The 25016-nt window shown below is 42.5% G+C and overlaps 2 protein-coding genes across 3 annotated transcripts; both read left to right on the forward strand.

Moving 5' to 3' along the window:
- Positions 1–214: 214 nt before the first annotated feature.
- On the forward strand, positions 215–16325 carry LOC127342753 (uncharacterized). 2 transcript variants are annotated; one of them, XM_051368764.2, is made up of 31 exons: positions 215–380; positions 476–598; positions 1610–1767; positions 2637–2681; positions 2827–2905; positions 2982–3055; positions 3217–3323; positions 4325–4510; positions 4809–5012; positions 5113–5308; positions 5401–5475; positions 5565–5914; positions 6002–6194; positions 6295–6529; positions 6599–6929; positions 7485–7665; positions 7758–7898; positions 7982–8243; positions 8355–8837; positions 9181–9644; positions 10108–10244; positions 10418–10599; positions 10708–11106; positions 11186–11311; positions 11394–11459; positions 11910–13693; positions 13767–14046; positions 14344–14577; positions 14922–15434; positions 15531–15663; positions 15843–16325. In XM_051368764.2, exons 1-31 carry the CDS (start codon positions 312–314, stop codon positions 16097–16099), a joined length of 8067 nt encoding a protein of 2688 aa, XP_051224724.1. In that variant the 5' UTR covers positions 215–311; the 3' UTR covers positions 16100–16325. The 2 variants fall into 2 exon arrangements, with proteins under 2 accessions (XP_051224724.1, XP_051224725.1); XM_051368765.2 differs by lacking the exons at positions 215–380; positions 476–598 and adding an exon at positions 821–853.
- A 1617-nt stretch (positions 16326–17942) lies between these two features.
- LOC127342754 (uncharacterized) lies at positions 17943–19055 on the forward strand. The gene is made up of 3 exons (XM_051368766.2): positions 17943–18366; positions 18458–18595; positions 18682–19055. Exons 1-3 carry the CDS (start codon positions 18050–18052, stop codon positions 18956–18958), a joined length of 732 nt encoding a protein of 243 aa, XP_051224726.1. The 5' UTR covers positions 17943–18049; the 3' UTR covers positions 18959–19055.
- The last annotated feature ends 5961 nt before the right edge of the window (positions 19056–25016 follow it).

The raw sequence follows: 25016 nt of genomic DNA on the forward strand, positions 1-25016 counted from the left end.
GGAGGGTGGTAGAAATATGGTACTCCGTAGTTCCTTATAATTTACTCACGAGTCTGCTATAAAATGCGAAATCAAACCCCCTGAGGTCCATTTATTTAAAGAAAAAAATCTGTTGTGGTCGGGCAGATAGCCCATGCATTAAAGCCCAGACATAAAGCCCGCGTAGATGCCATCTCGTCTTCTTCCTCACCGCCGCCTCAAAACCCTAGGCAGCTCCTCCTCCTCGTCGCTTAAACCCCCCGCCCCCAAGCGCCTCCCTTCCCCCCTCCTCCTTGTAGCCACCGCCTCGCCCTACCTCGACGGCCGCGGCCATGGCGACCCCGTCGTACGCGGCCGTGAAGTGCCTCAACACCTCTTCATCCAGCCGCAAGCGCTTCGTGGTAAGAGCATTCGCCCCTTCCCTCTTTGGTTCCACTCCCCAGGAAATTCGATGTGTCTTTACGGCTGCTAAGGAGGTATACGTGGCTTTGTGCAGTTCAAGAGCTTCTCGCAGCGGGTGGAGGAGATCGACATCGATGTGTACCGTAGCCTCCACGCGGTCAAGGCGGAGCCCTCGAGCGGCTCCTCGTTTCTCCTCGATGCTCTCGTCGAGTGGAGGGTATGCACTTTCGTCTTCCTCTCGCTTCATTGAATTTATTTCTGAATGTGTGAAATTCTCTCCTGGAGCAACGGGGAAGCTTAATTTGGTGCCTAGAGCATTAGGAAAGCTTAATCACTTTTATTCGTAGTTCATTAAAATCCAAACCATCTTCTTATCTGGACTGCACACAGAAAATTTATTTATATAGTGAGCGAAAATATCCTAGTCCTTATGCCCCTGTTCAATTCCAGATGATGATGCTTGAAACTTCAGGTGTGATTCTGGACTTCCTTATTTCAAAGAGACGTCCTTACTCCTTAATTTCCTAAGCCATTTATGCAAGATGTTCTAATTTCACAGTATGTCCTTAATCTTCCAATCTGTCGATGCCAATATGTTTAAGATTATGCATGTGGCCAATTGAAGTGTGGAGAGCTCAGCTACTTGATTTGTCGGATTGCTTGATGCCTACTATAGAGTTAGCAAGCTGTATGTTGGAATAGAAGGTTTTCATATTCTTGAGCTGTACGGATGTTCGCGGTTTTGAATACTCTTGTGGTTCTTTATCGATAATGAATCTGGAATGCTCAATCCACATCCATATTTTCCATGGGGTGTTGAAGAACTGTACTTAAATTAATTCTTAAGGTTGGTGATATGTTAACTTCATAGGATTCTTTTCAGATCATTTAGAACTGGTGTGATGTGGAGACCATTCCTGAACTTTTTTTCAGCTGCTGGTTGTGTCTTTTAAATGTGTGAAATTCAGGTTTGTATTATTATGAGCGAGAAGTTGCTGTGACGGTGATGTTTGCGCACTCATACTTGGTTGTTGGCTGCTTTCATACTTGTTGTTGGCTGCTCATGGAATGATCTGTAGTGGTCTATAATTGAGTTTCTAATACATGGAAAGGTTTCTGAGTTGTATTGTATCTAGCCTCTGTGGAAGTTTATTCCTTGATGTAAATGTGGAGTGATTCTCAAATGTTCTGTTACCTTTCTAATTTTCCTATTGTTCATGTGACTCAGGAGCTGAATACTGCAGAAGACTTCATCTCTTTTTATGACGAGATGATACCGTTGGTACAGACACTACCACAGATCGTTTTGCACCGTGAAAAAATATTTTCTGCGCTGCTGCAAAGAGTAAACATGGCGGCACGATTATCCCTCGAGCCAATACTCATGTAAGTGGGCCATGGTTTCATGAGTGAGTGATTTCGTGCTACTAAAATATGTGCTGTCGTCGCCTTTCCATGTGAATGTTCGGGTTACAGAATGAATTGACTGGTATCACACTGTCTACATCTCATTTGGCCTCTAAGTTCAGATGTTTCATTTTAGATTTTTTTGGAAAGCTTTCCTCTAATTAAAGAATTTATAAATGAACTCAAGTCGATATCCTAATTGATCACCTGCCAAGAGTTACTACAGTAGAGTTGTTTTGGACCTTTCTGTTTATAGTTTTATCTAGTATGGGTTGTGTATAATATCATGTGTATGCATACTCTGCTATAGAAGTTAGATTGAGTTTCCTTAAGGGCTATGTGACATTTCTGGATCATTTGAACTGTTACAAGCACGAATGTTGCGAGATTTGGATCATGTCTGCTGAATTCCCGCGTCATCAGTGGGTTCGTAGAAATATTGCTGTCCACAGTCAATCAGCCGAACTTTATCCTCTTCCTTATTATGCCAAGTCTAGCAATCAAGGATCTCAAACAGAGTGTCAGCTGGGCTCATACCAAGATTGCAATGTGCTTCTCCTTTTATGATGCAATATAATATTTAAAATTTCCTCATACGCTACACCTCAAGTAAACTTTCACCTAGAGCACCCCTAGTTTGGTTCTGGGCTCATAATTCTGTTTTAATTTTGAAATTTACTGTGGGTATATTTTAATTCGTAGTCTGGACTTCATTATTTTGTACTACTATTAGAGTTAAGTTATTCAAATTCAAATTCTATGTTTTTTCTACGTTCTCATTTTTTCCGGTATTAATTACCATTTTAGCTATTATTTGCGGTCTGAAGTGTTTTGCTCTCCACATGCAGGTTAATTGCAGCTCTCGCCAGGGATATTCTAGAGTATTTTTTGCCGTGAGTTTCTAATTTAAACTAACTGCAGTATTCATCCAGCATGATTGTTTACTTATGGCTTTATACTTGTGTACAGTGTTCACCTTCGTGGGTATTTTTTTTTACTTAACAGGGTTTGAACTTCTCTCCGTTCTGTTGATTGCAGGTTTCTAGCAAGACATGCTGATGCTATATCGGCTCTCCTTGGTGATGGAGGTGATCGTGACCCTGAAATCCTCGAGCAGGTAGAACATCTTATTATTCTGATTTTATCATCTTGTGGTTGAGTAGCAAAAGTCATAATGATATATCGTATTTCAGGTCTTCACATCTTGGTCATGTATAATGATGTACTTGCAGAAGTATCTAGTAAAAGATGTTGTTCAGATTCTCAGGTTAGTTATTTTCTGAAAGAAATGAGGTCTACATATACTTTTTAAATTCTGACTCATTTCGTTATCTCTTTACCATGATAGAGTAAACAAATTGCACTCATCATTTTTCCTTTTCGTTTCCACAATCTACCTTAACTGCAAATTCCTTATCATCTCTGAAGGACCACAGCTCCACTGAGATTTTTCCCGAAGGATTATGTGAGAGAATTTATGGCTGAATCTGTTTCATTTTTGCTGAGGAATGCACCCAGCAGTCAGTTATCACAAGGTATTGTTCTATTCTCACTTCTGTCCTTTTCTGAACTGGATGTTTAACAGAGGGAATACTCCCATCTGGGTCGCTAGTCTTCTTTGCGGCTTTTGAACACTTCATTTGCCATGGTCCAAAGCCATTTGCTTTTGAGGCGTTGCCCAAAACAGACCTTCTCAATAACCTGTCAACGGCTCAAATAGGACTACAGCTTTTGTTTGAATGATTGACTTAGACCAAAACTGAAAGCAATTGCTCAAGCCTAGTGAGTAAAAGAGACTACATAACAGTTGAGGCTTAAAGAAGGCCTTGCCTGAGGTTTCAGATGATCTTGCCCCTTCTCTCAATCACCCTTCTTTTGTGTCACTTTTCAGTCTGTTTCTTTTTTATTTGAATATTTATTCTTCTATGGATTATTTTGCTTGACTGAAGAATATTGGCAATGCATTTGCCTGCCTACACTAGTACACTGCGACTATTAGTCACTGTGACTATTAGTGTGCATGTGCAACACACGATTTTTCTTCTATGAGCTAACAATAATCATTCTCGTGGTTAGTTTTGCTCTCATGTGTCATGACAAACCTCATCGTGGATCCCATGGAGCGACTTGCGATTACATTTGTCAATGCAAGTCCCAAACAATAGAAATAGATTGTTTAATGAGATTGTTTTGCTAAATTTTAAGACCACAAAGAAACACCAGTTGGTATTGACCACATATATTTCCACATCTTCTTTCAAACAAGAAGGCCCACCCACTGTTTGACATCAAATACACTGTCGATTTGGTGAGCTGCAGGACTATTATGTAAGAGTCATATATAGAACATTTTCTCTGTGCAATTCATATGATATGTTTCAACCCACCAGTTCAGCTAGACACTCCAAGTATATATTTTTGGGTTCGGAAGGGGGGAGGTGGGGAATGCTGCCTGCTATAATGGGCAGCCTTGTCTGAGGTATACTATATTCTGTTATATTGACTACCTTCATTTCCCCTCCACTGTGGTTGTTAGGTTTAAGGAAAGCTCTACTTGAGGCTGCTAAAAATTCATCACCTATACGGATAGATGGGGTGACTGCTTTGCTGTGGCACGTCATGAGAGGAACTTACACAAAGCTTCACTCAAGAGCTGGGAAAGTCATGAAGTTCTTGTTGACAAAGTCAGTCCTCACCACAGTCGACGATAAATTCCCAGATGGTCAGACAACTTTTTTAACTGAGATGTACTATTGTAATGTTCATGCCTGTTAGTTGCATTGCCTTTTTTAAAAAAACTTTCATTCAGTACTTCATTCATCCTAGATGTTAATTTTTTTGGCAACCTCATTATCTTCTCAGTTTAACTGAGCAATATGCATCTATTATTGATTCGTTCATCATATTTGTCTATTTTTCTAACCATGATGTGCTAACTAAAATATACTTTTATGGATTGCTTTTTCGTGCATTATCATTATAGTTCAATAATGTAATGATTGCCTTAACACAATATGCAGGTTCTTCTACTATCCGTGAGGTCATAACTGGCGTGATTCAAAGATTATGCAACGAAGTGGATCAGAAAGAGTTGGCACTGGTATATACTTGTTTATTTGAAGAAATCAACAGCTGTATTAAGGATGACTGCTTGGAGCACTTGAAGCACTTGATCAATTTTTTTACATTTACTCTAGAAAACAGCAAGCAGAATGATGCCCTTGGTAGGCATTTGTCTCATCCGTATGCTTTTTTTTTTACTGTTTTGAGTTCTATCGTTATTTCTGATTACAATATCTTACCTGTAATTTATTCTTTTTCCAGATAAGGCTGACATGCTAGAACTTGTTAAGTTGCTAATCTGTAAGTATGTCAGGCCTAGTAGCAGCACAGAAGAGGCTTCTTCATTTGAAGTTCTTGGGAGTATCTTGGACTTCCTTCTTTGTGTTTTGGATGTTCCAGTTATTTCTTGTAACTTATCCATTGTATACGCTCCAGTATTTGAACTAACCAATTTGAGGTAAATTATTGCCTGTAGAACCCATGGTATTTTTTTAAATATTTGCAAATGCAGTCTAGCACCTCTCATGGTTTTAATTCTGATGTTTTCAGTGCGGTTATCTTTATAAAGAAACTTTTGGCAAAAAGCCCACTGATTATACAAGCTTTCGAAAGCAAGATACTGAGGTATGTGTCAGTAGTTGCTGTTACTTTTAAGTGTACTTATGTACAATTTCACACATCAAGGTTTGACCCTTCATTTTGATGAATTGTAGTGCAATGGATAATTTTCTTGAGACTTCACCTGAGGAAGTTCTCTATATCCTTCTGCATTTATTTAAGGGAGCTACCGATGGAATAACTCATGGCATTGATGGTAGTCATCTTGACCGGGAAAAGAAAGTTTACAAGTTCTGTGATTCAAAAATCCGCATGTGGATAGAGTTACTAGATAATATAGTCAAGACTGGTGACCATTCAGGCAATCAAGTCAGTGTAAAGGAAGCTGCTATACTATGGGGATCTATTCGCTGCTACTCAAATGTTAAAGATGCCTCTCAAGATAGTTTAACAATGCTGAATAAGTTAATTTGCAGCCTTGATCAGATTCTTGAAGTGGAAGAAGGTGATTGCACTTGATGATTCCTAGTACTTCCTTACAATAACCATCCGAAGTCTTCTAAAAATGCACATTTTTTTTGTCAACATGCAGATAGCATTAGCGGTCTGCCGAAGGATACCTGGAGCAGTCTACTTGGTGCTGCATTATTAACTTACCATGAGTTACTGTTGGTTAACGGCAGTAAAAATTCAGAATTAAGTCTTTTCTTGCCTCTTGCCAAGAGGCACAGCACATGTCCACAAGTACTCTCTGCTGTAGCTGAATATTTGGATTCCCTACTTGGGTAAAGTTAATTCTTCTCTCTAATTCTTCTTTCTATTTTTTTACTTAATTTGACCATCTGTGATGGTTATTCAGTTCTATTTGTTTCTTTATGTGAGCAGAGCAACTTCCCTGGAGATGACAAAAGAATTCGAGCCACAGAATCTTTTGAATTCATTCTGTATCTTTGGTGCCAACTTGAGCAGTCCAAATAAGAATATCAGGGTTTTAACATTGAGGATTTTATCCTATTACGCGAAGATGGATCAACGCCTAGGCTCAGATGATGAGCGGCCACATAAGAAGCGAAGGACAGAAGATTCTGCAGAGGAAGCTGTTGACACCAAATACACTAACGTATGTTCTGGCAGCTAATATTTTACTTGCTAATTTTTGTTCTTACTCTTACATCTCTCTTGATATCAGGTTGTGGACACTCTGTTCGCTGTTGAATCAACTCCAGTTTCAGTATCTACTAGCCGGAAAATTGCTATCTATGTTTCTCGGATACAAATGAGTCTGTCTTCTAACATGGTTCATGATGACTACATACCTCTTCTCTTGCATGGGATTGTTGGGATCTTATACAATAGATTTAGTGATCTGTGGCCACCAGCACTGGATTGTCTTGGTGTCCTTATTAAGAAGCACAAGGAACTAGTCTGGAGTCAGTTTATCGAGTTTATCGCCATTCACCAATCAGAGGGGCTGACAGTGAGAAGCCAAGAGAAACTGGAAGCTGCAACCCACCCACAGTGTATGTCTCTCAAATGTTATGTTTGTGCTATTCTTCTGCAAACGCACTCCTATGCTCCATTCCATTACATTTGTTCTCATTCACTACATGCCACATTTAAGTTACTCTTGCCCATCTCGTGTACTGCTGTATTTCTGATGCTATTACGTTGAAGAGGACAAATAGCAGGGAGCAACTTTGTATTGCTTGATTTAACTGTTGATGAGTATGTCAACCTTTCTTTAGATTATCTATTTGCGCTCACCCTGCAACTTGCTGTTTTGCTTGCCTTTCGTTGGAACAAATATTGTGCCTGTGTCTTGGTATACTCCACAGACAACTTACTTTTTAAGCTTTCACTTTGCTTTTCCTAGTATTTGGCCTTAGGACACCAAACTTGTGAAATGATGCTTGGTGAATTGATTGAGCATTATGGTCTTTGGATGTGAATGAGCATGTCACAGACTTTTTGTTTGTTATTATGGACCTATGGCTCAGTAATTGTCTTGAAGTCAACTTCATGTACTTCAGCTGATTCTTGTATTGCCATTTCTTACTTCATCTTTGGTTTTGCAGCTATTTTTGACTGCTTCAGCTTATATCTTGCTACGGATTATGATTACACACCTCTTGAGACAATTGCCACACTATTGCTTAAAGCCCTACAGAAGATACCTGATGTTGCGGAGTCTTGCTCTCGACATCTTGTACCATTATTTCTAAATTTCATGGGCTATAGCGATGGCAGCATCACTAGGTATTGATAAAATGCAATTTTTCTGCAGCGCAGACTTGAATATTTAATGTTCAATCCTTGTTGATGCCTTTTTTTAATCATGATTTCGACAGTGTTGATTCATATATGTCTGACAAATGTAAAGGCAAACAATGGAAAATGATTCTAAAAGAATGGCTGAACTTGTTGAGACTAATGCGCAATGCCAGATCGTTGTCCCAGAGCAAGATTATTCAGGAAATATTAACTGAAAGGTTTGTAAATTTGTAGTGCTGCTAATATAATATTAGGTGAGATGTTGCATGATTATTTGTGATTAATTGACATTTATTTCCAGGGTCCTTGATGAGAGTGATCCTGACATACAGGCAAAAGCACTGGATTGCATTTTGAACTGGAAGGATGAATTCCTGACCCCATACAGTCAGAACCTTAAGAATCTGATCGATTTAAAAACTCTCCGTGAAGAACTCACCACGTGGGCAGTTTCACACGATTCTGTATCTATTCAGAATTGCCACAGAAGTCGTGTTGTTCCTTTGGTTATCCGTGTGTTAACACCTAAAGTAAGGAAACTGAAGCTGCTTGGTTCTCGAAAGGTTGGTATCTTAGCTGATTGTCTTGGACCACACTGTTAAGAATAAACAAATACTTTTGTAATTTAACCTATGTGTAAGTTAACTTCTATGTAATTTGCATTGTTTTGCCAGCACACAGGTGTTAGCCATCGAAAGGCAATTCTCCGTTTCCTTCTGCAGTTTGATTCAAATGAGCTTCAGCTCTTTTTCTCGTTGCTTCTGAAGTCCTTGGTCCCTGGGAGCCTTCAACTTGAAAAGTTCTCTTGTCAGTCTGGCAATCTGCTTGGAAGTACTTCTGATATCGTGGGAATGTCAACAGAGATCTGTCTAGAGAATCTTACATGGAAAAGGGCAAATGGTTTTCTTCATTTGGTTGAAGAAATTTTTGGTAGTTTTGGTATGGCACATATAAGTCCATTTCTTAATACTATATTGATCATTGTTGTTCGCTTGCTGGAGAGTTGCATGCGGAATCTCAGAAGGAACAGCGATGAGGAATATCCTCATAAACAATCAAATCACCCTGACAATGAGTGTTCCTTGAGCCAGGACGCTGGCAATTCCATAGACCTGAAAGAATGCTCAAAAGAGATGACAGTAGCAGATGACAGTGAGGTGTGTCACATCATGATAATATCTCCTGAAAACGATACGCAGTTCTCTTACCTTTAAGATTGTTTTAGTTATTGCATATATGTATCATATTGTTTAACAAAACTACCAAATTTATGTGTTCACAGTGATTTGCCTAATTCAAGCTATAGAAGTATCTGAAATTTTAGGAAAAAACTAGTTAAACATATTTAGCAGATCCCACTAAGTGTAGCTACTGTCTGCTTGATGGTTCTATGAAGTCTTATGGGAAGTTCTTATGGTGTTATTATTATTTTTTCAAGGTAATGTTGGCAAGTCGTGCATATCTTCTCTGAACTAATCCCTGTCAATCTCTTTTATGCAGGCAAGTGCCTCAGTCAAGCAATTAAAGGATCTTAGGTCCTTATGTATTAGAATTGTTTCCTTGGCGCTTGGTCAGTATGAAAGTCATGACTTTGGAGAATACTTCTGGAATACGTTTTTCGCTTCTGTGAAACCTCTAATTGACTGCTTCAGACAAGAGGCTTCCAGTAGTGAGAAGCCGAGCTCATTATTTTCGTGTTTCATGGTAATGAGTCAGAGCCCAAAATTAGCACCACTATTGGGGACAAATAACCTTGTACCAGCCATATTTTCTATTTTAACTGTGAGGACTGCATCCGAATCTATCACCTCCTATGCACTTGAGTTCATTGAGAATCTATTGAGGCTGGATAATGATTTGGAGCCACAAGAAGATAACTCGGTGTTGAAAATTCTTGTTCAACATATGGATGTTCTTCTCAGTAGTCTCCATGATTTTGTTAATTATCGCAAAGAGCTTCACAGGTATATGCTTTTGTTTAGGTTGAGTCTGACAAATGGTACTGAATTGCTCACAATGTTATCTGTAAGTAGTTTTATATGCATTAAATGTAAACATTATTGTATCAATCTATCTATTTTATGGTTAAGCATCTCTTGTGAGTGGTTATGGCCTTTAAAGTTATCTTCTCACTTTCTCAGCGGCCTTCCTTCCCTTGATGTGGTTGATTTTTCTTTTTCTTTTGTGAACTCTTCTCTGCTACATCTTATCCTTATTTTTGGAGAGAAACTATGTACTTAAGAAAAAATCATTGTACTGCTAAAGCCATTTTGGTGCAAGCATCTCGTGAGTTCACATGTTAGTGGAAGATAGATATTAGCCACATCAACTTTGCATTGTTTGGGAGATTCTGTTTCTTGCTTGGGGATGCTTCAGACTGAGGTTACACATTTTTGGAGCTTATGTTTTTGAGCTTGTTGTCTACAGGAGATCTGGGAGATGGCTTGGGCAACGTGAACTTAGGCTGTTTAAACTATTGCTAAACTACATCACAGACCCCTTAGCTGCAGAGCATGTTGTAGACCTGGTCCTTCCATTTTTCAGTAAGAAGGATTTGAACTCTGGTAAGCCTATATTCTAGTCAAGTTTGTCCTATGCACACGCCTAATTTGTATTTCAACATGCATAACTGGAACATGATATTACTCATTATTTTTCATCTCGCTTGCAACACTGTAGGCTTCTAGCAACCTAGACACGTTCTGCCCTCTTATGTCTTGTGTCTTTTGTATAACAGATGAGTGTCTCGAAGCTCTACATGTTGTAAGGGGAATAATACCAAATCTACGGCATGGTGTATCGGTAAAGATTGTAAATGCACTCAACCCATTGCTTGCGACTGTTGGACTCGAGCAGCGGCTATGTATCTGTGATATCTATGATGGGCTGTCAACGAATGAGTTCTCGATGCGCTCTCTGGTAATTGTTTTGTTTACTCCTGACGTCGTGTCTTCTGTGTCAACTTTTCCAGTACCCTGTTCCTACCTATCTACAGTCCTCAGTTGTGATATTTGGTCCTTCTTACAGGCTCGGTTACTGCGAGATCTGAATGCGGTTTCAACCTCAGAACTTGGTGAACTGGATTATGATATGAGAATCAAAGCATATGATACGGTTCAGCCGCAGTTGTTTCATGGCATGCAAGAAGAACATATGGGTGCCATATTATCTCACTGTGTGTATGATATGTCATCCGAAGAGTTAATTTTCCGGCAAAGTGCGTCCAGGGCTCTTCAGTCGTTCCTGGGTTTCTCTGCATCAGTTATGAACAACGACCTTGAATGCTCAATTGGAACAACCACTCTTGAACGTGGAGAGAATAATTCCAGCAATGTTTGCACAAAAGGCCGTATTCAACAAATATTAGAGAGGACCTACCTTCATAATATGGGTTCAGCTATGTGTAAAGATATATCAGTTCAAAAGGTGTAAATTCTGTCAAGTTGTTGTACCTTACTATATGCTACTCACCAAAAAGAAGAAATTAATGCTGTTGTAATTTCAGGAGTGGATAATTTTACTTCGCGACATGGTCTATAATTTTGATTGTGTACCATCCTTAAACTCCTTCAGGCCTCTCTGGAAGGAAGATCTGGATGAAGATTTTTTCCACAACATAATTCATTTACAGGTAAATCTACTTAATCCATTCTTCCCCAAGCCCAAATAAAGAACAATTGTTCTTATTTGCATGGTCGTATCCACTAATGCAGGCTGGCAAAAGATCCAAAGCGTTATCTCTTTTCAGGCAGGCAATGAAAGATACCAGCTTTTCAGAGGTAAATACTGTTAAATTATTGCCAACTTTTTGTTTGTGGAATACGTGCCAGATTAAATTAATAACTGCTGTAGAGTTTAAAGTTCAGTCTGCCATTGGCTATATCTTTTGCTATTGATTGCCGCAATATGTGTTTGGTGTTGCATTTCATCCCATTTAGTATGCATCAGCACATTACTCCGTGGTGCAATGTTGCACTCTCTCGCTTGGTACTATCTCGTGGATTATATCTCCTTTGCACATTATTCTTTGGTGCAATGTTGCACTATCTCGCTTGGTACTATCTCGTTGATTATATCTTCTTTGCTTTATCAAGCTAAATATCGTTCGTTAGGTCTCACCCATTGCATCATTCAGTATTAGCTGGCGACCAAACTTAAAATGGATTGAGCATCTGATTCCTGCTCTCCTTTTTTTATTGTTACATTTAATTCTTTTTCTTTCATTTTAGGATGTGACTATGAAAGTATTTGTTCCACTATTTTTTAATATGTTCTTCGACGTCAAAGCTGGGAAGGGTGAACATGTAAGAGATGTATGTTTGGATACACTTTCTTCTATTGCTGCCAAAGTGCAGTGGGAGCATTACCGAACAATACTGATGCGATGCTTCCGTGAGTTGAGTCTCAAGCCTGATAAGCAGAAGGTCATATTGAGACTATTATGTTCTGTATTGGATGCGTTCCACTTCATGAAACCCACAGCTGATGTCTCGAGTAATTCTGATGTTATCAATGAAGATTCTCTTTCTTCCGTTACATTCTCCTCAACTACAGTCTCTTTGGAGAAGCAACACTACCTGCGAAAGGTAGTCTTTCCACAGGTCCAGAAGCTATTAGGATCTGATCCTGAGAAAGTCAATGTGAGCATCAACCTGGTAGCACTCAAGATACTCAAGTTACTACCAGTGGATTATTTCGAGTCACAACTGTCAAGCATCATACATCGAGTCTGCAACTTTCTCAAGAATCGTCTTGAAAGCGTACGTGATGAAGCAAGGTCAGCTTTAGCTGCATCGTTGAAGGAACTTGGGATTGGTTACTTGCAGTTTGTGGTCAAGATATTGAGGGCGATACTGAAAAGGGGTTATGAGCTACATGTTCTGGGCTACACCCTTCATTTCTTATTATCAAAAACTGTAACTGCCGAGATGAATGGTAGCCTTAACTATTGCTTGCAAGATTTGTTGGCTGTAGTTGAGAGTGATATACTTGGAGATATTGCGGAACAAAAGGAAGTTGAAAAGATTGCCTCCAAAATGAAAGAGACAAAGAAGAGGATGTCATTTGAGACTCTTAAGTTGATTGCCCAGAGTATTACATTCAAGACACATTCTTTGAAATTAATCTTGCCCATTTCTGCGCATCTTCGGAAGCACCTCACTCCAAAATTAAGAACGAAACTTGAGGCGATGTTGCACAGTATAGCCTTGGGGGTTGAATGCAATCCATCAACTGAAACATCTAATTTATTTATATTTGTTTATGGTCTTGTTGAGGATACTAGTAAAGAGAATGGTTCTCAGTGCAAAGATAATACGGAATCTGGTCCTGGTCAAGAAAATATTCGCAGAATGGATTTGCTTGGACAGGGTGAGGGTGGCTTACAAAATTGCTATATACTTACAAGGTTTGCACTTACGTTGCTGCGTAATCGTTTGAAGAGCATCAAGCTGCATAAGGAAGATGAGCAACTATTGTCGATGTTGGATCCTTTTGTCAACCTTTTGGGAAAATGCTTGAGTTCCAAGTATGAAAGTGTCCTTTCTATTACCTTTAGGTGTCTTGCCATGTTGGTAAAACTTCCTTTGCCATCTCTCAAGGACAATGCAGATCCTATCAAGAATGTACTGATGGAGATTGCCCAGAGAACTGGAAATTCTAATGGTCATTTGGTCACATCTTGTTTGAAACTACTTGCTCATCTACTTGGAGGCTATAGAATTTCACTATCAGATGATCAGCTTCAGATGCTTGTCCGTTTCCCCATTTTTCTTGATCTCCAGACAAACCCTTCGCCTGTTGCCCTATCCCTTTTGAAGGCAGTAGTCAAAAGAAAATTGGTTTGCCATGAGATTTATGATATTGTAGTTAGGATAGGAGAACTGATGGTAACAACTCAAACAGACTCTACAAGGCAGCAATGCATCCAAATTCTGCTACAGTTTTTTCTAAATTATCCACTCTCTGAGAAGCGCTTACAACAGCATATTGATTTTTTCCTGACAAACCTGAGGTATGAACGAATCTCAAATAGGACCTGCTTTGCCATTGCATGTGTGCTAGAAGCTAACTCTGAAAATTTGCAGTTACGAGCATGCATCGGGAAGAGAAGCTGTGCTTGAAATGCTCCATGACATTCTTACCAGATTTCCCCAGAGAATTATTGATGACCAGGGTCAAACATTTTTTCTTAATCTTGTAGTTGCTTTAGCAAATGAACAGCACCAGAATGTGTCTTCTATGATCCTTAGAACAATCCAGAAGCTGTTAGGACGCATTGGTGACCAGGGAAAGAATTCAATTTTTGAGTACTCTCTTTCGTGGTACACTGGTGACAAACAGAATTTGTGGAGCGCTTCAGCCCAGGTTAATGATTATTTCTGTTTATCCTCCCAAACACTAAATGCAACAAACTTGAATTTATCTACTCTCTGTCCATTAAAGGATGTCGAAGATTTGTCTAAATCCAGATGTATCTATACACTAAAGAGTGTCTAAATACACTTAAATTTAGACAAACTTGCGACATTCTTTTATGTTAAGAGGTAGTATTACAAATGGTCCCCCAATTTGCTTTAACATTTGAGAGCATATAAGCACTTCTATCTGTTATTATTGTATTTCCCCCCCTGAAACTGGAAAAGTGGTCATTGTATTTTGCAGGTTATTGGTTTACTCGCTGGAAATCGTTCGTTAGGAATTGGTAAACATCTTGAAAGTATTTTGGCCGTTGCGAAACAAATAACGGAATATTCCGTCACTGCTTCTAGAGGAGTACAACTATACTTAACCGGTGAAACCAGTCTGCCATTTTGGAAAGAGGCTTACCACTCTATTGCCATGATGGAGAGGTTACTACTACAGTTCCCAGAGTTGTACTTCAAGCAAAATACTGAGGTATACTTACCTTTTTGGCTGTTGCATTGCTCTTATAATTGTTTGTCCAGAAGTATTGTCACATTTTGCAACTGATGTGACCCTATGTTCCTTGACTGAAAGCGAACCTCTTAAATGCAGCTGCAGTACGCATCTTTTCCATCTAGATTGGATCATGATTTTTTTACTAGCTGTTGTAGTTCTCTGATTATTGGTTATGCGGAACTATTGTCACATTCTACAACTAATGTGATGTCGTTCCTTGACTGAAAGTAAACCCTGTCCATGAATAAACAGATATTGATATTGGAGGTATTATGGCTATACTCTTGTTGTGCAACCATGACACCCTTTTTCACATGCAGGCAATGTGGATGACAATTTGCAAGCTGCTGACACATCCCCATTCCAAGTTGCGCAATATGTCCAGCTCTCTGGTGGCCTCATATTTTGCTTCAGTAGAGAAGAGGAAACGTGAGGAGAAGTTGGATGCCACATCATCATTTCTTGTCCAACCAAGCAGGCTATTCATAATAGCTGCTTCTTTCTTGAAACAGTTGAGGATGGAGCTAAGTGATAGTACAGCGAACAATCTGATCATACAAAATCTTGCATACTCAGTCTGTAACTTGCATATGTTGATTAAGCAAACAACCTCATCACATCAGTTTTGGTCTAGCCTTCGCTCTTCTGATCATGTTGCCTTCCTCGAGGGTTTTGAATTGCTTGGTTCAAAAAAATCAAAGAACACATTTCTCCTCTGCACTGCTGATGCAGCTGGATTTGACCTTAACAGAAGTGAAGAACTTACATCTTTGCTGGTTTCTTCTCTGCTAAAGAAGATGGGAAAAATTGCAATGCGGATGGAGGACACACATGTAAGCACCATACCATTAGTTCAGTCATTTTTCATCGTACATACTGTGCCTGTGATTTCAAATACTTACAAAACCGTATTTTTTCTGTGTTCGCAGATGAAGATTGTATTCAGTTGTTTCAGTTTGATTTCATCAAGACTTGGAGCCGAAGTATCACTAACCTATGCTGTTCACCTGTTGGACCCATTGTACAAAGTTGCTGAAGATTTTGCTGGAAAAGTCATTAGTGGTATGATCTTTGTTTTCGTATTGTCCTAAACTGTGGAATGGTTGCTGCGTATTTTTGTATGCATTTCGTATTATTCTGCTCCCTTTATGCTGTTGAGGTTTAGTTTCTAAGCATAAATTTGTGCTGTTGTCAAATTAAACAAACCAAGCTTTATCACTTGTTGATTTTTTGGTTTGTAGATGAGGCTAAGCAATCAGCAGAGGTGGCCAGGGACAAATTGCGTGATCTGATTGGTGTTGAGAAATTTGTGGAAGTTTACAACAGTGTCCGGAAGGAAGTCAAAGCAAAGAGGGAGTTCAGAAAGCAGGCTGAGAAGCTTGTTGCGGTCAATGACCCAGCACGCCACGCTAAGAGGAAGCTGCGAATGGCTTCCAAGCACCGTGATCACAAGAAGCGGAAGATAACAGCGATGAAGATGGGAAGGTGGCTGAGGTAGTTTTGGTGCTAAGGTCACCAGAAGTGAGTTGTATAGCGTTCACATTTGCATGGCATGTTGTTTGTGCTAGACGGCCGGCAGGAAATTTTGTATGCTAGTTATACATACATAGATACACTGTCAAGTTATCGCTTTGTCATTCCAAATCTGAGGACGACATGTATAATCCCGAACGAGCTCCTTTCCGGGTTTTGTGAATGAAATTTGGTAAGAGGCTTCATTTCAAGTTTTATTGAGTTGGAATTCATCAACTTAACATAAGCTTCGACAGAACGGGTTGCCCACTGGAAGCATGGCTTTCTGAGACAGTATTTGATTGCTGTTGGGGCATCTCAATCGGCAGCCCCACTGCCCCCAGAAGCGCTCCCAATAGCCCTACTCTGGCAAAACTAATCCATAGCTCTCTCCCTCACGGTGGCTACAACTCCTCCCAATCACCTCCACTTGCTATGGCGTTGGCCATGGCCCACCCTCTCCCTTCGCTTGCTGCTTCGGTGGCAGCAGGAGGAAGGGGGACCTTGTTCCTCCGTTCTGGCCTAATAGTTAGGGTTAGATTTTTGTCGTGCGTTGTTGGGTGGTGGGAGCGGTGCTCAGGCTAATAAATCCACCTCAATTCTACTCCCACACTAGCGATGATCATCTGCACGGCGTCTTGCAGTTGATGGCGACGTGTGCTTGTTGGTTCTTCAGATCGGTAGCTTGATCTTCTCGCCGTTCTTTAGATCTGATGAGATCAGTTTCTCGGTGGTGTTTGTTGTTGTTATCTGCGATGATATATGCTGGCGGCTGAGGTGAGGTGGTTCTTCTGGAGCGAAGATGTGGTCCGAAGGTGTTGGATATGCCGTTCTTCTCCGACTTCATCGATGGAAGGCGGCGTATCTTGGTCAAAGACAGCACGGGGATGTCCCCCAGTCAACGTGCCACAACTACATGTGCCTCGCTGTTTGCAGCATGCCTGTTCATCAACTCATGAAGCCTTATTGGTGATTGTGCTTTTTTGGTTCTTGCAATTGTGGAGTGTCGGCTGTCTCTTCCCGTGTCCGCCTCGGCGGCGCTCGAGTTGGATGGCGGCCGCTGACTACGGTGGTTGTAGGAAACCATAAGGATTGTTTTGTATTTCTCGAATTTTTTGGATTTTTTCTGTAAATTTGGGATAATCATTTTCCCCGCTTTATCTTAATTAATGAAATATATGATTGCTTAAAAAAAACAGCCCTATTCTGGCATGCACTCCCGTGCTGCCGTTGAACTGCAGGGCCGGTGAGGCGTATTGCTCGCACTGGTTCATTTTGGGTGTCGCTGCTAGCCTGCGAAGGGTGATTTCTAGACGTTCGAGCTTTAGTTAGCCAGCTAGTGGACGCCGAGTGTGTGGCAGGGTGCGTAGCCATCCATTCCTAGCATTCGACCAACCATTCCATGTACTAGCACGCTTGCGCGGTTCGGCTGAAAACGGAAGACCAGCGGCTGTCTCCTCCCTTGACCGCTGGCACCGGGAGCACGGCGTCGCTCTACCTCTGGCCTCCGCGCAGCCAGGCGAGCAGAGAAGAGCAGAGCAGGGGTTCTTGCCGTCAAAGTCGTCGGTCCACGGCGACGACCGGCGCCCTACGTGCCTTCGCAGATGGATCCCACTTGCTGCAGCTAGAGCGGATCGATGGCCGAACAGAAAGCGAGGGTACCACAGCCTCGCCGTCCGTCGCGTACGTCTTGGTCGTTGTCGTTGTCGCGAGTCCGGAGACGCGCGGCAGCGGTCGACATAGCAGCGGGTTTTCCAGGCAAAGTCTTGGCTCGTGTGCTCCCACTGCGCTTCGTGCGTCATCCGTATGAACAGGGAACCGGCTCCCCGTGCGTCATCCTGGTCGATTGCCGTTTTTATAGCTCTGAGCTGATCAACAGGAGTCACTCCATAAAGTGCATCTCAGGCTCTGGTTGGCTGGTGGACTCGCCGTCGCCATGTCCTCGTACTCGTCGCTCCTCTCCATGCGTCCCGTCGATCAGATTGGCGGGTATGTTGACGACGGCTACAACGACGCCGACGACGACTTGGTGCTTGCCGCTAGCTACCTGTCGTCCTTCGACTTCGACCTCGGCGAGGAGTATGTTTCCCTGCCGCGGGCAGCAACCGCAGCCGCCTTCCACGCAGAGCAGCAGGCGCAGGCGCCGGCGACACTCCTCGGCCACTCACCGCAAAACGACGCCGACAGCTACAACAGCGGCAAAGCAGCAAGTACGAGTTCCGATGGACTCTCCTACCAAGACAGTATCAGCAAGTAAGCGATCGAAACTCTGAAGAATCTCTCTGTTCACGAGTTCGTGATTCAGGCAGACTCAACTTGACTGTGCTGTGGTCGAATTCTCCAGGAGCTTCACGAGCGACGGCGCGAGGAGCAAGGGAAGCAGGATCGCGTTCAAGACAAGGTCAGAGGTGGAGGTGCTGGACGACGGCTACCGGTGGAGGAAGTACGGCAAGAAGATGGTCAAGAACAGCCCAAACCCAAGGTACGACTATGACGTATTCCTTACGGGATATGCCAGTTTGGCGGACGCATTTTGGTTCTCTTCTCTGAAACGCCGTTCGATCGAAGGAACTACTACCGCTGCTCCAGCGAGGAGTGCCGCGTGAAGAAGCGGGTGGAGCGGGAGCGGGACGACGCGCGCTTCGTCATCACCACCTACGACGGCGTCCACAACCACCCGGCGCCGCTGCCGCCGCGGGGGTGCGCCGAATACTCGCTGGCGCAGATGCGCGTCGAGGGTCTCGACACCGCGAAGATGCACGCCGTCGGCGCAGGGGATGGCGGCCTGCAGCTGCAGGGCTCCACGCCCGTGACGGCGCCGCGCACTGTGCAGCGTGACGACTGACAGTTAACAGGTGCTTTGATATGTACGAGAGTCAGACTGATTAATACTTACTTGTAATACGGCAGCTTTTATTTTATTCTGCTAAATATTGTATATACGATTGTACGGACGGAACTGGCGGTGGCATCTCCAACGGGAGGACGCGAACGGACCGTTTGTGTTCGTGTTCGTGCATACCGAAAATACGTTGGGCCCTGCTCCGAGGGGCGACGCGTGACCGATCCGTCCACGGCGATGTAAACGCGGCGCCGAGCGTCCTCCTTTTCTTACCCGGTCCCGCACGTGCGGGACAGCGAAATCAACCGTTTTGATTTGCTTTTTTCTCCCTTCTTTGCTACCCTAGTGCCACGCCGCCACCCAACCCCACCCGCCGCACCGTGCAGTACACGTCGTCTGCTCGGTCCTCGCTGCGCCGGAGAACAGGATTTCAGTCGGGGTAGGCCCAGGCGCGCACATGTTGCCTATTTGAGAGCCAAACTTTGCCGATTGGGCCGCCTAGCCCAAGGTGAGCTGGTTGCGGGGCATTATCCTGGAAGGAGTATCTACATATGAATGTAGAAGTCACTGATGAGATCGTGTGCAGATGCCTACATACGGATTCGATTGAGCATCAGTGGATATTGGCTGGCCGTGAAGACCTAGAGGAATACCATCTTATTTTCATGTAGACTTTAATTTTTTTGGATGTAATAACTAAGACTTCTTTGATCTTGTTTATTTTATTGTTTTAAAACATCCCAATTCATGCCGACGCGCAAATGCGTCGATACGCTGGGGGCACCCCCAGGCGTAAACGGACGCGTGAACAAAAACGGTTATTTTCGTGTTCGCCGGGCGAAGCAAACGGACGCGCGCGGATAGTTTAGGCGTTCGAAAAATGTCGCCCATTGGAGATGCCCTAAAAGTAATTGAGAACCAACCGCTGGCTGCTTTCTTCACACTACAAAGAAGCACGCCGTTGGTGCAAGTGTCGATGGATTGTTAGATTGTGATGTATCTAGGATCGGCCCCTCGCAGCCGTGGTAAAGATCTACTCTGCTTGATTGTATTATTGCTTAGATTGGTTACAAGATCGTCGGAGGCAAAGAGTAATTGGCTAAGCTAGGGTTTTGGTAAAACAAAGGTTATGTACGTTCTAAATCCTCTAGCTAGGCCTTATATAGACTACCGGCTCTGGCTAGGGTTTACAAGACGACTACCAAGTTGGTTAGGGTTCCGGGTTCATGGAAATCACAGTTAAGTTATCGACTTGTGCTTAACATTGATCCTTAGGTCTCCAATGGGCCCCGAGCCAGCCCACTATCATGGTATCATTGATGAGTACGTCATATAGGGTGCCTCATGGAGTAGAGAGGGAGAACATGTGTAACCTAGCTGGTGCAAGGGATGACGAGCATGCATTTTACCGAGGTTCAGGATCCACATGGGTGGGGGATCCCTACTTCTGCAATAATTCACTATTGGGCAACAATGTGTCAAGTTACAATTATTATATTGATTGTGCCTTTAGGCTACCCTGAAGCCTGGCTTATTGAAAGAACATCTCTCACATTATGTTTTGGAGTGTTTGATGTCAATATATGTGATACACTAATGTTTGATGAAGTGGTGCAGAGATTATATATATACATGTATATGGGTGTCTTGTGTGGAAAAAACGAGACAAAAAACAGCAGAAAGTTTTTTCACAAGCCGGATAATCCGGGCCGGATATTTTGCAATTATCCGGCCCCCCAAAATCGGCTAAGGACTTTTGGAAAAGTGGCTCAGTAATCCCCTGGACATGGGCCGGATTTTTGCCCGGAATTTCCCAGGGCCAGACTTTTTTGGGGGGGGGGGGGGGGGGGGATTATCCGGCCCCAACTTAGACCGGATTATCCGGCCCTCGAAGATCTCCAACGGTTGGATTTTGAGAGGGGGTATTTATACCCCCCTTCTTCCTCCTTCCAACCTGCTCAATCATTGCACAAAAATCTGCCAAACTTCACCACCATTAGAGCCACCTCAAGAACACAAGATTTGCAAGATCTTCTCCTCCACCCAACCAAAGCTCTTGATCTTTGGAGATTCGAAGGAGAAGACCCCGATCTACATCCTCACCGAAGCGATTTGCTTTTTCCCCTCATATGCTTGAGGGCCCTCTTGCTAGTGTTCCTATTTGGAATCTCTAGTTGTTTGTTGTTGATGTATTCTTATTGATTGTTGTGTTGTTACAGATTTGGGAGCCTCCAATTTGGTTATGGATGTGTGCCCGAGGAAATCCCTTAGTGGAAGTGGGCTAGGCCTTCGTGGCGTTGCTCACAGGAGACCTGAGTGAAGCCTTCGTGGCGTTGGTTTGGATTTTAGCAACCACACTCCTCCAAACATAGACGTACCTTCTTGCAAAGGATGGAAACTACGAGAATCAACTCCGTGTCTCCGCGTGCTCCACTCTCGGTTACCTCTATCCTATTATATCTCCTATATATTGCGTAGCTATATCTTGCTTAGTTGTTAACCTTGTCATATAGGTAAATTCATATAGTTGCATATATAGAGAATTTACCTTTGTGTCAAGCCTAAATTGAAAAATAACTAAAAATTGGTTAGCACCTATTCACCCCCCTCTAGGTGCGGCATACGATCCTTTCAATTGGTATCAGATCCTCGGCTCTTATTTCGGGCTTAACCGCCTAAGAGTATGCCGGACGATACTATTACGGAAGGAGCCGCAAATCCGGTTTCTATGGATGATCTCAAGTCGATGGAAACATCCTTGAGATCCTCCATGGAAGATCAAATGGAAAGCATGAGAAAAATGATTTCCGAGATTTTGCCGCGGGCTCCCTCCGTCATCCCAGTCATAGAGGGAAGGGACAAGAGTGGGTTAGAAAAGGGAGATGCTTCGGGCTCACCCTCCTCTACCACACCCTTGGAGAGTGATCACTTAGAAAATAGTAAAAACCCCACTACTTCTCCTAGAGCAACAAGTGAGGGTGGGAGCTACCATAATGTGCCTCCATCTTTCCGCCCCCCCTGACATTCTGGTTCCCCATCCTCATATAAACATTTGGGGCGACCCACCTAAGTTTAATGATAAATATTTCGATACCTGGAAATTTGAGTTTCAGTCTCATGTTCGCAGTGCCTCCAATGAACTTCGGAGAATCATCTTGGAAATCTTCAAGCCTTACAACCCCGACAAGTTGACTAGAAGAGAAGAGGTTGATAATCAACTCAACGACATTGCCTTGCACATGATTCAAACTAGTGTGGGGACAAAGGACTTGTCTCTTGTTCGGAATTTCTCCACCGCCAAGGAAGCTTGGGATGGTTTGGCCGCTAGTTGCATGGGAAGTGAAAGCATGAGAAGGAACAAGTATAATGCCCTTTGGAATCAAGCCGAAGGATTCATGAGGCTACCGGATGAAGATCATCAAGTCATGTATAGAAGACTTATCACCGTTGCCGATGCTTTCCAGAATGTGGGTGCCAAACACATTGATGACTCTTGGATCAAAGATAAGTATATTGATTGCATGATGTCGTTTGAACCCGTTGATGTCAAGACTCTTGTTGGGAGAGAATGCTTTTCCTCTCTCACTTCTCAACAAGCGGTGCACAAGTTGCAAGCTCTCGAGGTGCTCGAGCAAAACTCTCATGATTCTCGCAATCGAGCTATTGGGATATCAAGAGGGACCAACCTTGCCTTGGCGGTCAATTCCGTGGAAGAAGTGAACCCTCAAGAACCATATAGGACATCTTGGAGTATGTCCTATCCGGATGATTTGGAATACCACTACAATGACCACATGGCATTCCATGCAAAAACCTTTTGGGTTGATCCATCCAAGGCCAAGGAAGACAATATCAAGAGAAACAACTCAAGTGGGTTCAAGGGTTTGGGCCCAAAAACAAGAAATTGCTACAATTGTGGTGAAAAGAACCATTTCATCGCCCAATGCCCTTATGAGCATAGGGAAACTCGTGGTGGAAGGCTCATTCCCAAGGACAAGAGCAAAGTTTCAAAAGCTCCCAACAAGAAATTCTACAACAAGGGTAAGAAGGACAAGAGGCCTTTAAGGATTGTGCTAATGACCAAGGAAGAGTATTCTTCCGATGAAGTTGAGATTAGTAGTGATGAAGAAGAAACCTCAAAGGAAGTGGCCGCCATTGCCACCACCAATATTCCCTCTTCATCTCTCTTTGAATCCCCCAATGAGAACCCTCACATCAAGAATGCACATTGCTTCATGGCTAGGTCCTCCTTGGACACATCTATTGTGCTATCAACTCAGGAATAATATACCTCCGGTGATGATGATGAAGAAGATGAAACTTTGAATGGATTGGTTGCTCTTGCTTCTCTCTCCACCAACTCTTCATCACCAAATGAATCCCCCAATGAAGAAATTCACTTGGAGGAAGAAAGTTGCCTCATGGCTAAATCTTCCGAGGTATCATCCCCTAACCCCTCTATGCCTATCATATCAAATGATCTAGGAGTTGATCTTGCTAGTTTAAAAGTGAAACAGGAAATGCTTGACTTTGATGAGTTCATTATTAACTTGAAAGGTGACACTAAAAAGTATGTTTCAAACCTCATGGTTCGGCTAGCACAACTAGATGATATTCTTGAGAAAAAATGTCAAATAGAGAGAGAGGACTCTCTTGAAATTCATGCTCTTAAAAATGCCCTTGAGGAAGGACAAGAAACTATAACTTCTCTTGAAGAGAGGCTAGAAATTCTTGAAGAACCTCAAGATGAAATTAATAAGCTTACTAAAGAAAGAGATCTTGCTAGGGCTAAAGCAAAAGTGCTTAAAAAGGAAAAAAGCAAAATTTGTTGTTGATCATGAGAAACTTTTGAAGGATCTAGATGATCTAGACAAGGCTCACAAAGCCTTGAAGAGTGAATACTCACTCCTCTCCAAGTCTAATGAGCAGCTTCAAATTAGGCTTGCTAAATATGATGTGCCTAGCTCTTATACCTCTACTTGTGATCATGCAAACATTATTGAGGAAAATTCTAGGTTAAAGGATGAACTCACTAAGGCCTCCTCTCCCCAAAGTAAACTTTCTTTGGATGACCTTTTGAGTAAGCAAAGGTCAAACAATAGGAAGGAGGGCATTGGCTATAAGGCCAAGGCAAAGAATGGAAACAAGAAGAAAGCCAAGCCCTCACAAAAGAAGTTTATCACTAATGACGAAGCCCCTAAGGCCAACATCATTAATGATGATGATGCGGGAATTGCTAACCCTCACAATGTTTTATTTAAAGATTATTATGGTGATGTTTATGCAAAATATGTTGGTCCATATGATGGTTATGTTGCTTGTTCTATTTGGGTCCCAAAGACCCTTGTTGCTAACAAAAGAGGACCCATTGAAAAATGGGTACCTAAATCCAAGAATTGATCTCATGTAGGACTATGCCGCCGGAGGGTCAAAATGGGTACTTGATAGTGGATGTACAAGTCATATGACCGACGATAAGAACCTCGTCAAGGAGTTGAGGCTCAACATAAATCATATCACCGTCTCCTTTGGCGATAATTCTACATCTGAGGTATTGGGTTTTGGAAAGATTGTGGTTGCACACAACATTACTCTTGTGGATGTCATGCTTGTCAAAACCCTTGGTTACAATTTAATTTCCGTTTCCGCCCTTGGCAAGATGGGTTTCGCCGTCTTTATTGATAATGATATTGTGGTCCTCTTGTGGAGTAAGACCCTAAAAGTCGCTTTCGTTGGGTATCGCGAACATAACTTGTATGTGGTGGACTTCTCAGGGACCACCACGACAAGTGCGATGTGCCTATTCAGAAAGGCGGATGTGGGTTGGTTGTGGCATCGCCGCTTGGCCCATGTCAACATGAGAACTTTGCAAAGTCTTCACAAGGGGAACCATATTGTGGGACTAATGGAAAATGTGTCTTTTGCCAAAGATCGTGTTTGTAGGGCTTGTGTTGAAGGCAAAACTATTATCTCTTCCAAGGGGATCTTGGAGCTCCTTCATGTGGATCTCTTTGGTCCCACTACTCATGAAGTCTTGGTGCGAAGAAACATTGCTTGGTGA

The sequence above is a fragment of the Lolium perenne genome, chromosome 3 (genome assembly GCF_019359855.2).
Source record: "Lolium perenne isolate Kyuss_39 chromosome 3, Kyuss_2.0, whole genome shotgun sequence".
NCBI lineage: Eukaryota > Viridiplantae > Streptophyta > Magnoliopsida > Poales > Poaceae > Lolium > Lolium perenne.

Excerpts from the sequence above, each read along its gene's own strand:
- LOC127342753 (XM_051368764.2), top strand. The coding sequence starts at position 312 with ATGGCGACCCCGTCGTACGCGGCCGTGAAGTGCCTCAACACCTCTTCA. Across the intron at positions 8,244-8,354 it reads AGCTGCTTGGTTCTCGAAAG|CACACAGGTGTTAGCCATCG; the intron begins GTTGGTATCTTA and ends TTGTTTTGCCAG. Across the intron at positions 9,645-10,107 it reads TATCGCAAAGAGCTTCACAG|GAGATCTGGGAGATGGCTTG; the intron begins GTATATGCTTTT and ends TGTTGTCTACAG.
- LOC127342754 (XM_051368766.2), top strand. The coding sequence starts at position 18,050 with ATGTCCTCGTACTCGTCGCTCCTCTCCATGCGTCCCGTCGATCAGATT. Across the intron at positions 18,367-18,457 it reads TACCAAGACAGTATCAGCAA|GAGCTTCACGAGCGACGGCG; the intron begins GTAAGCGATCGA and ends CGAATTCTCCAG. Across the intron at positions 18,596-18,681 it reads AAGAACAGCCCAAACCCAAG|GAACTACTACCGCTGCTCCA; the intron begins GTACGACTATGA and ends GTTCGATCGAAG.